This window comes from Kogia breviceps, chromosome 1 (assembly GCF_026419965.1).
Source record: "Kogia breviceps isolate mKogBre1 chromosome 1, mKogBre1 haplotype 1, whole genome shotgun sequence".
Taxonomy (NCBI): Eukaryota; Metazoa; Chordata; class Mammalia; order Artiodactyla; family Physeteridae; genus Kogia; species Kogia breviceps.
Genome location: NC_081310.1, coordinates 148871827 through 148888315, shown reverse-complemented (window position 1 = coordinate 148888315; position 16489 = coordinate 148871827). Strand labels below are relative to the sequence as shown.

Sequence of the window (16489 nt, the reverse complement as noted above, 5' to 3'; positions counted from 1 at the left end):
CTATGTATAGAAATGCTTGAGGATTTTTTTACTTGCATATTTTTTACCATAAATATAGCTGGATTCTCTTTAAAAAGTGTGTATATACACATACTATACACACATATATATACATAGAAGAGAATAAACATGCTTTCTGCCATTTGGAGGCAAAGAAATTGAATTTCAAATAGGAGAAATTGTGCTTAGTCCATCTAAATTGTCATAACTAGTTATCCTTTACACATATAACTATGGAATCCCAAACTGGAGAACTTAAGGTGAGGCTTTGGGCACAAAAAACTTGGTCATATTTTCACTTTAAATATATTAAATTGGTAAATGATCGATTATGACTTGTTAAAGGATATTCTTGGTATTAAGAATATGAAATATAATTCCAAAGAATATGTAACTCTTGGAATAACAGTTACACAACTTCAACAAATAAGAAAGAGTACCTGTCAACTAATAAGCTACAGTTAATGTCTTACACATTCTTTCACAAGATGGTGTGATATAAAAAGTCACAGTTCTTGCCACTCTCTATGTTCAGGATCACTAATGGAACTTTTAAAAAAGAACAGCCCTGAACACTACCCATAAGCAGCTGAGGGAGTAGGAGTCATTAACAGAACTTTTAAAATGAAACAGCCTTGAACACTACTCATAAGCTTCTGATGGAGCTGTTCTAGGATAGAACTTGGGCTTCTGTAACACTCAAGAGACAGCCTAGAACTATACTAGTTAAGAACTAGTACAGATTCTTGATATGAGAAAGTTTGTTTTAAGAAAATTGAAGAACATGGTAAGTTAGGAAGTAAGTGTTCAGTTACACCAGTGTTTTAAGAGAGGAATCCTTCTGATTTCATGTCAGACGATTATTGTCTGATAAGTAAATCGTAGTTATATAAATCTTAAAGTTCTTGATATTGTCCCTGAAATAGGTGACAATCCAAACTCTTACACAGGTGTTACCTTATGAGAAATTACCTAGGAATTACTTAATACTCTTCCCCCCACCCCCACCCTAAAGAGAGACAGAATATGTAAATAAGTTACCTTTTCTTTTTTGTTTGCTTTAAAGAGTTTCTGTTCTTGACTCTGCCTTGACTCTATTAACCATCTGGATCCTCTGTTCCCAAATATATATTTTTGAGGTTATGCTTTTCTGACTCCCTAGTTCACCTGTTTTGGTCCACCTGTAGACTCACCTGAAAAACCTTTCTGTGATTCAGTCTTTGAATTGATATAGATAAGAAGAATCTGAAATAATACTGCCTGTTGTAAAGGTAGCCTGGAGCGGGGAATACACATCTATGCTCTCAGGAGAATGAAGGTACCATATTATATTTGATCAGTTCTTAAGTGATTCATGTAAGTGGTCAGTAGATCAAAGGGATAGATTACAAGTGATAACCTTTCTATAAGTTACAATACTGCACAAAGAAAATATGTTCAGACACTTCCAGAAATGATTAATATGCACTTCCTTGGAAAAACTTGCCAAATAATTGAAATATATGTTGGAAAAAAACCTGCATTAGTCTTTCATATCATAAAGTTACAATTTTAAATTAATTAGCTCTTAATTAACAGCTAATTTTACCTTTTATACATACACTTTGTAAAATCTATACAAGTATCAAAAAATAACTATACCTTATTCAGCTGGTAGATTAAAATCAAACACCAGCTCTCTTATTTTTATGGTGATGTAAGATAAGTTTAAAGCAGATTTCTAATTTACCAGTTTAGAACACTAAAAACTGATGAAGTGACTGTCTTGTTTAATTTAAAACAGGAATCATTCATTTTAGTTGCTAAGGGTCAGCTTATACTACTATCATTACTATAATAAGGTTGAGAGTCAAACTACTGTCACTGGTATTAGCTATCCCAGTATGTAATCATTATTTATAGACAGAAGTTATCAGGTAAAGTAACTTCTGCAATTCTAAATCCCTTTTTTGCGTGCCTAAGTGGAAAATACCTTAGAAACCAGTTTTAAGACTTTACAAACCAGTTATCAGTAATTTATTTCCACCCATTAATTTATTCATTTATTTAATTTGGGGGCTATTATCTGGGCCCATAAAGTGACTGTCAGTTATGATTTTCATTTTGCTATTTTTGGAACTGTTTCTTTAATCAACTAACTTATTCTCTGCTTTTGTCAGTAAAAAAATTTTTTTAAGTCTCAGTAAAATTAGTGTAAACATTCACATATTTAATAGTACCTTTAAAATAAGCATTACTACATTTAAAATGGTTCAAAAACGAATCTATAAATGGTAATATAAATTAAAAAATACAAACTTAAAGTAAATAAATTTAACATTAGCTATGGTATAAATAATGGTAAATGTTAAGTGTACCTTTGAGTCATTAAAATGTCTTAAAAAAGATAACAGCATATTACCAGAACATTAGAAACACAGCCATGATTCTCAAACTTCAGCGATCGCCATTTGATATTGTTTGGCCACTGCATTCTTCCCGCGAGTAAATTAATGCTATAATTTCCAGAATTAAGTCCCAAGTCTTTCAAAAGTTCTTAAATTCTTTTCACGCTCAATGTTGAATACATGGCTTTTTTCAAATGAATAAAACAAGTGCATTTATATTAGAGATCCATTTTGCGCAGGCTCATTCGACTGAAGGAATCCCTGGAGAGGAAATGATATAAGTAAACAATTTTTATATAATCCTGTAAAATATGTTTACATGCTTTCTTTCTGCCAATTATCTCAAAAGTTTTGCCACCAAAAGCTTATTGACTTTAAAACTTTTTTGCCACCAAAGCTCTTTTAACACTTCAAGTTACATGCTCATCCTACACACTCTGCCTTATATATTCTAACTTGTAGAGTTCTCTATAGATTAGAAGTATATTATAGTAACCACTCTATCCAAGTCCATTGATCATTTATTAATTTGTCCAATAAATATATTAGATATTGTGATTAAACAAGAACTAAGGGATAATGGGAGAGATTTCAGGAAAAGATTTACTTGGGGTTATTAAAAGGCAAAATGCAAGTGTTTTACTTAAAATATTAAATTCTAAGTCTTAAATCAGTGGTTCTCAAATTTTTGGGATTTATGTCCTTTGTACACTCTTAAAAATTGAGGACCCCCAAGGAAGCTTTTGTTTATGGATTATATATTGATATTTACCATATGAGAAATTAAAACTAAGAACATTTTAAATTATTTTATAAAATAACCCATGACATGTTACTGTAAACACTGTTTATCAAAAGTAATTTGTAACAGTTTTAGAAGAGTGGCATTCTTACATATTTAACATCTGGCTTAATAGAAAGCCTAGATTCTTAATACCTGCTTCTGCATTCAATCTTTTACATGGCACGTAGTCTCTGGGAAACTCCACTGTACTCTCATGAGAGAATGAGCATGAAAAAAATATCTGGCATTAATATGAAAATTTGTTTTGACTCAGGAACCTCCTGAAAAGGTCCGAGGGACCCCTCGCATGGGTCCCAGATTATACCGTGAGAACCACCATCTTAAAACCTCCTAAGCTTTCTGCAAAATAGTATTCCAGATTTTGTAAATCAGCAAAATAAAAAGTTCAAGTTCTATGGGAATTTTATTTTCTAAGTGCTGAAGAAATTAAGACTGAAGAGGATAATTCTTCAATACTTCTTAATGTATTTTCCTTTTCCCTTAAGCTTTTTTTTTTTTCTTATCTTTCCTGCCGTTAACGTTAAGTCTCTTAAGGTTTCCAATCTCCAGGAAAGGAGAGGACAGGTACAAAGAAGTCATTTTCAGCTTTGAATCTTGAAGCTTGGCTTTTTTTTTTTTTTTTTTTTTGGAAAATAGCAGTCTTAAAAGAGTGTTCATCAAGAAAAAGGATTTTCTAAATTCCAAAAAACTACCTGCAAATATTAAGAACTGAAGCTTGGAGGAATAACCATCAGAGAGGAAGGCAACACTCAGGGTAGTGGTATAATGGAAAGCTTCCTTCAGATATGAACAATATTGTCCATTGAAAGGAGTTGGAGAGATTTGATGGAAGTGAGACTACCATTAGGAGACTTCCTGATTACTTCAGGGACCCAGCACCCCATCCCAGGACCTCTGACCAATGACTATAAGACTGGTGGAGGTGGGTAGAGCAGCAAGAAGTAAGAAATTCCAAAAAGACTGAAAGGGAAGCCTAAAGTGGAGGAAACTAGTGTTGCTTCCCATCAAGAATTTCAAGAGGAAGCCACCCAGGGTGTTTGGCATCACTGTAAGGATGGTGGAAGCAAAATATAATATATTCCCTCAGAGAAAGGATCTAAAACAGGCCAGTCCTCCTGGTCTCCTGTTCCTATAGATGGTCTGTCTACATGCTCCCTGTAGGGAACAAGACATACAGCAGGCACTTGGTATACATTTTCAGAGGCCTAGAAGTACACAAATATTAGATCACTGAAGAACAGGGAATATTCTCATTTGATCAAATAGCCAGTTAAACTTTCTTTTGTAGTATATTATACTTTGCATTTACATTCCATTTATATAAGCAACTTCAAAGACCTTCTAAATATTAATTGATCAGGTAAGTACAATTTAATAGCTTCACTGCCATAATTCAAAGAAAAGAGTGGTAAAATATTGGTGCCACAACAATTCAATAGATGTATGTGCAAAGAAGGCAATTTACTTTTAGCAGTTAACATGCCCTGTCCGGAATTCAGGGGTTAAAAGGAAAAATGTTAATAAGCACTGTCCTTGGAACTTCACATGCCATTTAATTTCCACAACAACCTCTTCAATGTATTATTTTACAGAGCAGAAATCTAAAATTAGATTAAATTATCTGCTCAAGTAGAATTATGGTCAGTTATAGAAAATTCCAAGTTACTTCCACTTCTAATTTTATTTATCACAATTAGAAAGTGAAGAAAAATAGTGAAGTCGTCTTGATACTCAGTGGAGTTAACTGTTTTAATACAAATCTAGAAGAACGTACTATACACTATTTACTGTCAGGGATAGGGGAAATGAATACCTGGCTTCAAGTATATTCTTTTAGCAAATTCTCTCATAGAAATACCAGAAAGTGTGACAGGACATTAAAAGGAACAGTTCTAGGAGGCCAGACTTATGTGTGGTGTCCTGGTAGGTATGAGTTCTTAAAACAACTTTATTCTCTTTATTACAGAAAGAACTGACTTTTATCTTGTAGGCTGATTCAGGTATAGATGATGAAAGGCTTACATAAGTTGAACTTGTTAGATTTCAGAAGACAATATTTGAAACCATTTAATAAAAGTTAAATAAATTCACTTTTAAATAGTTCAAGCAGATTTCATTTTTCTGAAGATATCCAAAGTAATAGAAAAAATAATCATACCTGTGGCAGGTAACAGGTAATACTGCCTTGTATAACTGAGGGATCTTTCTGTTTATCAGAGGCTGTAGGGCCTCTTTAAGGCGATGATAGTTTCTCTCCAGTTCCCTTTGATACTCCTTTTGATCTGGCCCAATTAAGCTCTTATTTTTTCTTAAGGCATCCTCACACCTAGGAAAAACAGTGTGTTATCAAAAGAGTTCTTCTGGCATACTTTTAGTGCATGCATATATATATATATATATATATATATATATATATATATATATATATATTCACCATGACGAGGACATTCAGTTTTTCAGTTGTATGTAAAACATCCTCTCTTGCAATTAGGTTTAAAGCAGGCAGCAGATGATCAACAGAGTTTCTTTAAAATCTAACATCCGCTTCCAGTTTTCACAACTGAAAATTATATATACTTTAATATTAAATCTGACACCCTTTTTTCCCCCACATATCACCACCAGACTAAAAGTTCTTTAAGGGATGTAACCGTACTCATTTATGTAGCAACAATGGCATTTTGTACAGTGGTTTGCCTTTATTCAAATGTTTCTTAACAACTGAATAGATCTGATAATATCTTTTATCCAACTTATTCAGATATTTAAGAAAAAAATATCTGGACTCCAATAGATAAATGGAAGAAGCATGTTTAAAAAAAAGTATACATATCAATACTTGTAGAATGCAGCTAGAGTGATACTTAGAGGAAAACATATAGCCTTAAATGCTTATATTAAGGAAAGAAGAGTAAAACTGAAGAGCTAACAAGCAACTTAAAAAGAACAGAATAAACTCAAAGTGCAAGGAAGGGAATAAAATTTTAAAGTATGATAGCTCTGTATTAAAAAATGCAAAAGTTGGTTGTCAGAAAAATCTAAAAAAAAATAGACTAAACTGGCAAGAATAAATAAGAAAAGGCTAACTATCCTCTTCTAGAAATAAAAAATGGGACATAAAGTCAAATACAGCATAAGTTTATAAAGGCACATAGGATATTACATACAATTTAATGCAAATAAATCTGAAATTCTACTTTTCTAGATCAATTACCAAAAATATTAACCAAAAATATGAATAAAATTTATTAAGCAAAAATATGAATAATCCTAAAAACATCAAATCAGTCAAATCACAAATCTACCCACAAAGAAAACAAACATGCAAATTCTGCTAAACATTCTAAGGAAAGATAATCCCTTTGTTACACAACGATTCCAAAGTATATAAAAAACTATTCCAGGGTATAGGGGGAAAAAAGAACTATTCCTGAGAAGAGTTTCAAACTCATTTTTCAAGGTTGGGATACCAAAACCTAATGGGGGCTATAAGAAAATACTTGTAATTCAATCTTACCCATGAAAACAGTTGCAAAACTCCCAAACAAAATACTATGAAACTGTTCTAACACCATATTACATCCCTACTCCCCACATACAACCCACTTGATAAAATTTAAAAATTTGTCATGATAAACTTTTAGCATAACTACAAACAGGTAGGAATTTCTTTCACCTAATTAAAAATATCTACAAAAACATGAAGAAAACATTATACTCAATGCTGAAAAAATTTCTTTTAGATCAGAAACAAGAAAATTATGCCCTCTATCACTATCCCCATTCAACACAGTAATGGAGGTCCTAAACATTACTGTAAGAAAGAGATTCTACAGACAAATTATTAGAATTAACAAGTGAATTGGGCAGTATTCTCATATAAAGCATATAAAATTCAACTGCATTTCTGAATGCCAGCAAACAAAATATAATTTTAAAAGATACCACTAACAAAAGTATAAAAATGTTCAATACCAAAGAATAAGTCAAAAGATATGTAAGGCCTCTACAAAAAATTTAAAAAAAAAACATTCAGAAGATCTAAGTAAATGGAGAAGTATACCGTATTCATGGACTGGAAGAGTCAGTTCTCTTCCAATTGATCTATAGATTCAGATTCAGGTTATTATTTGGGGTGGGGTAGAGGGAGAGATACATTGATTCTAAAATTTGAAATTTATATCAAAAGGAAAAGGGCCAAAAGTAGTCCTTGAACAAAATGAGAGGAATTGCTCTATCATATATGGAAGTTTATTATAAAGCTGCAGTAATAAAAACACCATTAGTTCAAGGAGAGAAAAATAAACAGTGGAAGAAACAAAGATCCTAGAAACAAATGCACACAAAATGAGCACTTGATGTGTAATAGTGCAAAGCAGTGGAGAAAGGTAATCTTTGAAATAAGTGGTGCTGGGTCAACTGCACATCTATATGGGAACAGAAATCTGACCCTTACATCATATTCAGTTACCAGTATAGACAAAAATCAAACTGATACCTACCTTGAACCATATACAAAAATCAAATTTAAGCATATTTTTTTTAAAGTAAAAAGACCTTTTTTTGCCTTCTTGCCCTTTTGTTTAGGCTATATTGGATTTTAGAGATATCATTATATTGACTTTTTAAGAAGTCAACATAGAATGTTACTCTGACCTCAGGTAAAAAATTTCTTAAGACACAAGAAGCAATAGTCATAACAGAAAAGACTGAGTCATTTAACTATATTAAATTTAACAACTTCTGTTTACTAAAAAAAAGGTGCTAAGCCCCAAATTCAGAGAAGGTGTCTATTATATTTACAAATGATAAAGCATATGTACATACTCTTAGAAATCCGTAAGGAAAAGAATCAAATAGGAAATGGCAAAAAAACAAAAACAAAAACAAAAACTTGAACATATAACTTTACATCTTGCACACGCCAAGATGTCCAACCTCACTGGTAATCAGGGAAATGCAAAGTTAATCCATAATCACATAATCATTTCATACCCACCAGACTGGTAAAAAACTGTCAGACAACATCAAATATTGGTGAGGTTACATAGCAATAGGAACTCTCTCAAACACTACCGGTGAGAATGTAAATCTGGCTTCACGCTTTGGAAAAAGATGTGACATTATCTGGTTGAAGTAGAACCTATGAACCAACAACACTACTCTTAGGTATATAAGCCCTAGACTATCTCTTGTACATCCAGAAGTAGGTAAAGAAATATCTGAATAGTATTCTTTGTAACTAAAAAACAAAAAAAAACCACCAGGAGACAGCCAAGACATCCATCAACAGAAGAATGAATAAATCATGGCAAATCCATACAATTAGACATATAAAATAAATAAAGCAACATTTATTATAGCAATATCTCACAAACATTAAAAATAATAAGTCATAGAAGAATATGTACACTCCATTTATATAAAGTTAAAAAAACATGCAAAACTAAATAGTGTAATAGGGATATATTCATTTATGATAAAACTATAAAAACAAGGAAAATGACAAATATGAAATTCATGTAGTGGTTACCTCTGAAGGAAGGGAGGGTGATAATATCAGAGAAGGGCATGTGAGGAGGGATCTCAAAGCAATGGTAATGCTCTATTTCTTAAAAGCTCGGTGGTAGGTACATGACTTTTTTCTCCCTATTCTTTAATAGCAAATGTTATAAATACTATTTTGAATCTACCCAAGATTTAATGAAAACAAGTTTTAAAAGATAAGCCCCAAAATATAAAGAGTAAATATAAGAAAAAGTGTTTATTGTTTTTAGGAATAAAAGAATGCAAACTGAAGTACCATTTAAATTGATTAACAAGAGACACCCTATTTAAATGGCATTACTTAAAGTAAGGTGTCCCGTGACTAGTACACTTGCATTCTTGGCACTGTTAATATTTACAACCTTTTTGGAATAGACAACATACACATTAGGGGCCAATAAAAATGTTCATGTACTTTGGCTCAGTCATCTCATGCTTAATATTTTAATTCAACAAAAGAAAAAAGATACATTTGTTAACTATACCACACTTAAATTCAACATAAATTCAGACATTTGATGAGATAATATAACTATTAGAATAACAGTTTTAACTTTAATTGAAAAATAAGAATTTAAGATAATATGTATATTATAACAGCTATGGTAAAATATATATGCATATTGGCATAAAAATATATACACACAAAAAGGCAGTATTGGCTATGACTTGTAAGGTTTATGTCATATAGTTTGTTTTGTTTTTTGCCTTTTTGTAATTTAAAAGGAGAAAACCTTCTCTGTGGTAACCCTTAAGGAGACCTGCAGACTACAGGACTTCATTACCCTATAGTAAATATACACAAAGAGGAGGACATTTGTTTTAGACTCGTAGTCATGGTAAAAATTCCAAAACAATAGAAAGAAAATAAGCATCTATTATTAAATGTCTATGATCTAAAGAAGTATGTATTGTTTCAAGATCATCTGGCTCACAAGCACAGCAGGGATATTTTGGTTCTTATTTGAAACCTCCCAAATAATAAAATTAATGCTAGAAATCAGTCAATTTTATTTTTAAATTTTTATTGGAGTATAGTTGATTTATAATGTTGTGTTAGTTTCAGGTGTACAGCAAAGGGAATCAGTTATTCATATACATATATCGACTCTTTTAAAAGATTCTTTTCCCATATAGGCCATTACAGAGTATTGAGTAGAGTTCTTTGTGCTATACAGTAGGTCCTTATTAGTTATCTGTTTTTATATACAGTAGTGTGTATATGTCAGTCCTAATAGAAGTCAGTCAATTCTACAAGTACAAAGCAGCTTTCTTTCTTTTACTACGGCAGCTCATCTATACTATACATTAGGAGCTATGTTTCCTATAACCAAACCTATAAGGTTGTCTAGCTCAATAATCAGATTATAAAATCCCAGACTTCCCAATGAAGCTATCTGTCATTTTTAAAAGACATTTACCATGTTCACGGAGGAGAAACTGACAAGAAATTCATGACAGCTATTGCAGTGAGAATAAGGAAAATACTGTCTCAAGAGACTTGAACAGGTTAGCATGCCTCATATTTTCCTGACGACAAAACTGATATAAGGGAAACCACAGTTCATAATTTGATAAGAGAAACCATAATAGGGAGTCAAAGAATGGATTCTGACTATGGTTCTGATGCTACTTTGTTAAGTGACAAGTCATTTACTTAATGGCACACAAGGCCCTTACAATCTAATTCCAACCCACTTTCCCAGTGTTTGACTACTTGTTTTCATAGATTGCACAGTTCCAGCTAAACTATTCATCTTTCTCAGAACAGATTCTGAACTTTTCTCATGCTGGTTTTTTTGTTTGTTTGTTTTTAGTATACCCTTCCCCCTCTTTTCTGCCTGAAAACCTAATATTCATCCTTTAAGGTCCATATATAATGTTAATTCCTGTGTGAAATCTTCCCTGACATCATCAAATAAAATTATCATTCCCTCTTTTGTGTTCATAGTGTTAGTAAAGCAGGAATCAGTATCAAGTTGATGACTATTTTCCCCTGTTGTTTCAAAATTTAGTATTTACTGAATACCTATTTTTTACGTGCCAAGTATTATTTGTGAAGAAAAGAGTTAACAGCAGGCCTGAGCCTGCTATCCTTCTTAGGTCCTACTTGCAAGGCTGGCCCTTGGTTACTGTCTGGGAATTTGGATTTGGGAAGGGTTCCTATCATACCCAGAAAATAAGAGTGGCTCACTGTGTCTGAACTATTTATACAAACACTATAGTTTCTGCTAAATACCTGCTTTCATTTTGGGAGTCTGGAATTTTGGTACCTGTCAGAGAAAAGGTGCCTACATGACCAGCCTCCAGTAAAAATCCTGGTTGGCAGTTGAGTCTCTACTGACCTTCCCCGGTAAACAACATTTCACACATGCTGCCACAACTCTCTGCTGGAACAATTAGCACCTCCTAAGTGGCTGCACTGGGAGAGGACCCTTTGAAGCCTATACCTGGTTTCCTCTAGACTTCACCCCCTGTGCCTTTTCCCTTTGCTGATTTCACTTTGCACTCTTTTACTGTAACAAATCATAACCAGGTCTACAACTATATGCTGAGTCCTGTGAGTCCTCCTAGCAAATCATCAAAACTGGGGGGTGTTCTTGGGGACCCTGACACCCATGTATTATTTCACCAAATTTGCACAACCTCCCTGTGTGAGGTAAATATTATTATCCTTACTTCATACATTAGAAAACTGAGGATCATAATGATTAAGTGACCTGGAAAAGAGACATAAAATGATAAGGATAAGATCTGAACATAAATATTTTGCTTCCAAGTTTGCGGCTTTTATATTTTCTGAGGGAAGGGAAACAGAAACTCTCACATTCAATGTTCACAATAAACAAAAGCTTTCAAGTTAACAAGTTAAATATTAAACTAATAATAGTTTCAAGTTAAAAAATTTCCTGAGTCTAGGCTTTTCTAATCTTTAAAATTTAAAACATGGCATTATATACAGTATTGGGGGGCAGGGATATATATATATAAGGAATAGTAAGTTATACACAGACAACCTCTCATTGTGAACCATTTTCCTATAGTTTCTCTTTTCAATAGTCCCTGAAGACTCTCACATCAAACAGTCTCAATTTGAATATCTTTATGTAGGAAACCTTGAATACCTTTTAGTAAAATCTTTGAAGCAGAGTCGCAATTTATTATGATGTCTGAAGAGCTTTGGGTCACTGGGTATTTCAGACAGGAAAACCTGGGCAACTTCCAAAGGCCCCTGTAAAATAAGAAAATAAAAAGTGTTTTTGTTTTTTATATATTCACAGAGATGGAATTTGCCAAAACCATTTTTCTTAGCACCGAACCAGCTGCATTTAAGCTTGATATGCTAGTCTATGCCTATATTAAAACTTTTCAGAGATGGATTCTGACAATACATTTTTAGTTTTTCCTAATGTCAAATCTATATTCTTGCCCACAGCAATTAACTTATTAGTTCATTTTTCAAAGAAAAAGAGTAGGAGCTAAAGGACTGACTCTTGTATTTATTAACATATTCTGCCTCATATTTTTTATATTCTTTAATTTATCCTAGATGTAAAAGTTGTCAGGCTACTGACAATCAGTTGTGAGTCCACTGATTATTAGACACTTGATTTTACTAAAACAGCTTCCCTCAGCATTCCAAATGTGTTCCTAATACTGCAAATTAAAGGTGATCTTTTGTAAGTTGTGTCAATTGGAAGTAAAACCTCCAAATCACGTATACTTTTAGGGGGTAAAGGTCTTAAAATCTTCATTTCAGTTTTGGTAGGGCATTTTTTGGCTTCATTTCTTTAACCCCAAAAAAGGTAAGATTAAAAGAAATCTTACTTGAAGTTTTTTGGATTTTCCCTTAACCTTGGACTATTCACTAATCATCAGCAAAAGAAGCTGAATGAGCCCATTACAAGGAGATAAGGGGGATGGCTTCTAATCTGCATATGACAAAACAACAATATCTTGTGTATGTACATTATTAAAATTTTCAAAATGATTTCACATTACTTATTTACTATTCTCAGCTCACTGTGAAGGAGACCTGGAGAAGATAACATCAGGGAGTATCTAACAGAGTAGATACACACATGTGTGTAACATGTCGCTCTGAAAATGAGCCCTTCTTTTTAGATCACATTCTTTCAGTACAAGCTTTTAAAGGAAAGGCCATTTTGAGTGAAATCTATCCCTTCTTAACAGAATGTTTCAGAACAGATAGTTAGAAAAACAGGCAGTATAAAAGGCAGGTGTGAAAATTTTTTAATAATTCAGATTATACTAAAAATTTTGTTTTTCAGTTTAACTTTCGCAACTACTAACATATTTTCACTTGCTTTGACACTTATTTGTGATCTCTGTAAAATATAATAATGAAATCATTCAGAATTCCATTTATAACTTAAATCGCACAGTATTAGCAAATGCTCCAACCTGATTCACTGTTGTGCCTACAGATCCCTGGAGTACCATCTGAAGCATTTTGGGGTCTGCTGGATCCTGATGTGTTGCAAATGCCAACTCCTGCGTTTTTTTTTGCATGTCTTCAATAGCAACTTCAATTGGTGTTAAGATGATCTGGGTCAAATAACATCTATTAGGTCAGTGTATTGATTGAAAAATATTTAGTGAGCTTTATATACAATCAATTAAAATAATAAAAAGTGGCGACCAATTGTAAACTATTATCTAATAATAAAATTCCAAAATTTGGATCACTAAATGAAAAATTAAAAAATCAACCTATTAAAGCATAAGCTAAGGGTGAATTAGGGACTTAGAAAAGAAGCTGAAAATTAATGACTTAAAAATGGGTAAAGTTCTGGGGCTTCCCTGATGGTGCAGTGGTTGGGAGTCCGCCTGCTGATGCAGGGGACGCGGGTTCGTGACCCGGTCCGGGAAGATCCCACATGCCGCGGAGCAGCTGGGCCCGTGAGCCATGGCCGCTGAGCCTGCGCGTCCGGAGCCTGTGCTCCGCAATGGGAGAAGCCGCAACAGTGAGAGGCCCACGTACCACAAAAAAAAAAAAAAAAAAAAAAAAGGGTAAAGTTCTAGTATGTTACCACGTGAGGAATGATACACAATGCTATATCCACATTGTTTTCACATGGCTCCAATGTATTTGCTCCACTAATTCTATTTCCCTATTTGGAGACTTACCTCCTCTTTGTGAGTGACATTGACCCTTGTCTTAATATAAGGAAAGGCATGAGAAGTAGTCAGAATGGTCTTCCGTTTGAATTGTTCATGAAGTTCCCCATGGGCACGACCATCTAAAGTGAAGGGTGTACAGTACATGAAACGACGAAGATTATAATTTTTGTCAAAATATGTGATTCTGTCCTTCATCTCATATGTGTCAAAGTATGGCTCCACATAGGTAATCTGAATATAGGCCTGGGAAAGGAAAAAGTCCTTCATTTTCATTGTGAAATCATCATTCAGTCTTTCCCCCCAAAAATCAGTCTCAAAGATATACCTACGTGTCATTACAGTCTAATCAACCATACCTTGTTAGGATCTAATTTACACTTGTCTACAGGATTAGAATCCTTGATTACTTCAACCACATCCTCTCCAAATCTTTCTCCATAAAATCCCTAAAATAAGAAAAAGAAATCTTTCACATGAAGTTAACAGTAGTAGAAAACAGAGGAGGTCTCTGAGGGAGACTCCTGAGCAAAATCAGGCCATTTAGTTAAGTTCTTGTACAACCATGTCAATAATTACAAAATAATAATTATTTGCATTCACAAAAGTTAAATTTAGTCTATCAAATTAGCATGGCCTTAGTCCATACTTATTTGGTATTATTCCCATTTACTCATTTTAAATAACACAAAATACAAAAAAAATAATTTTCACCACTGAAAATACAGAATTCCACAAGAGGTCCTCAAAAAAAACCAAAAAACCAAAAAGGGAATAGAAAGCAGAGACAAAAGAAATTCATTATACTTGATGTATAGGATATTAACTTTTATTGAGTTTGATGTAGCCTAATTTCTTGCCATCAATGAGCATCCATTCATTTTTCTGAATGATTAATGTAATGTTCCAGAATTTTCAAATAAAAGCATTGACTTGTTGAAGTTTTGTAAAAGTTCAGATTTTGAAAAGGTAACCCTGGGTGAAGAATGTACTGACTTCCATATGACACTGAGTAGGCAGCATGGGCAAAGGATGGACCTATTCAAAAGGAAAAATTAAATCTCAATCCTCAAAGGAGAACGGCCACTCCTCCTCTAAGATAATTTTTATGACTGAGTAAGTTTGGGAAATACTGTCTCAATATTTCCCAAGACTTACTTAATAGGCTCTTGAAAAACAAAAAGTCCAGCTTAAAGCAGCTTATGGAAGTTGAGCCCTGTGAAATCACCAATAAGAATACAACATTGAGAAATTAACATCAGCTGAAAATAAAAACTAGCCTAGAGCACTACTTCTCAAACTCTTATGTCTATACAAATCATCTGGGGATCTTGTTAAAATGCAGATTTTGATTCAGATGGTCTGGGGTAAGGTCTGAGATTCTGCAGTTCAAACAATCTCCCAGGTGATGTCAATAAAGATTCTGTCCATGGACCACACTTGGAGAACCAAGAATAGAGAAAAGTTGGAAAGGATAATGATAGCAGAAAAGATTGGTTAGTTTCATAAACATTAAAATTAATTATTTATTGTAAAAACTAAGTAGCTTAAGGGATTCTAAGCAGTGTTTTTAAAGTATAATTTCAAGCTTTTAAGTTCTAAAGATTATCTCAGTGGGAATTATGCCAAAAAGATAATGCACTTGGGTCAGAAATACCTTGGGGTTCTAATTCTTGTTCCATGCTTATTAATACCTTATACCTTTTTCAAAATGTGGATAATACTATACATTTCTCCACAAATCACAGTAATTCTGAAAGATATAGGATTTCTAAAATATGTGTGAAAATAGACCCTCAAAAAAAAATCAAGTTAATAATATTATTTTACTGTTGCCATAAAAGATTTGAAAAATTCAAAAGACTATTACTGTACCTATCAAAAATCCTTATACTCTAAAGGAGTAGTTTATTTGGCAGGATCTGGCTTATTAAATGATTAGATCTGGATCTGAAAGTCTATTCACCACAGAAAATACAAATTAAAGATGACATTTTGTGAACCACCACAGCATTCACCTCCAGTCTGTGAGATATCTCCGCAAGTTTGGTTATTGCAGGCTCCTTGTAAACAAATTCCTGTTCATCCAAATCCCCGAACTTGGTTCCATAAAAACCAACACGAAAATAGGTGCCAAACATCCGCTTACCATCCTAGGTGTAGGAAAATAAAGAAACTTTAATACAAAGTCTTTTTGTTTTACACATTTTGTTTAGATTGCTATGGTATAAAATTCTCAAAACATTGCAAAAGTTTTAATTCAAAACTACAGTATTTTACGATTTTTCTAATGAAAGTAAAAACAAAGTAATCTTTCTTTTTTTCATTATTTCTAACAAATAACATTGTGCAATTAGGGCTTTTACCGAATCATATATGGCATATGTTTTTCAGGGACTGTACCAAGTGATGTCCTCACATAGGTCTATGTTTTTTTTTTTATGTCCATACAATTGAGATAAATTAACTCATTTTCCTTATTGCAAGAAAAGTTGCTTGGTATAAAACAAACTGTTTTAATTATCCTGAAATTAGACATACTAAAGTTAAATTTAAAAACAACACTAATATTTTTAGTTACCATTAGCCTTTATATTATCTCTTTACA

The 16489-nt window shown here is 33.0% G+C and overlaps 1 protein-coding gene across 9 annotated transcripts in view; it reads right to left on the bottom strand.

Moving 5' to 3' along the window:
* Positions 1 to 1984: 1984 nt before the first annotated feature.
* The window catches only part of DOCK7 (dedicator of cytokinesis 7), a 194636-nt gene continuing 180131 nt past the window's right edge, over positions 1985 to 16489 (bottom strand). For 5 of the 9 annotated variants that reach the window (XM_067006802.1, XM_059051788.2, XM_067006831.1 and 2 more), the window contains 7 exons: positions 15900 to 16025; positions 14241 to 14330; positions 13891 to 14127; positions 13165 to 13308; positions 11865 to 11971; positions 5351 to 5518; positions 2191 to 2648 (listed from right to left, as the gene is read on the bottom strand). In XM_067006802.1, the coding sequence (XP_066862903.1) occupies positions 2606 to 2648; positions 5351 to 5518; positions 11865 to 11971; positions 13165 to 13308; positions 13891 to 14127; positions 14241 to 14330; positions 15900 to 16025 (915 nt within the window). In that variant the 3' untranslated portion in view covers positions 2191 to 2605. Of the gene's footprint in view, positions 2649 to 5350; positions 5519 to 11864; positions 11972 to 13164; positions 13309 to 13890; positions 14128 to 14240; positions 14331 to 15899; positions 16035 to 16489 lie in introns of all 9 variants that reach the window. The other 4 variants (XM_059051798.2, XM_059051848.2, XM_067006846.1 and 1 more) reach the window with 2 other exon arrangements.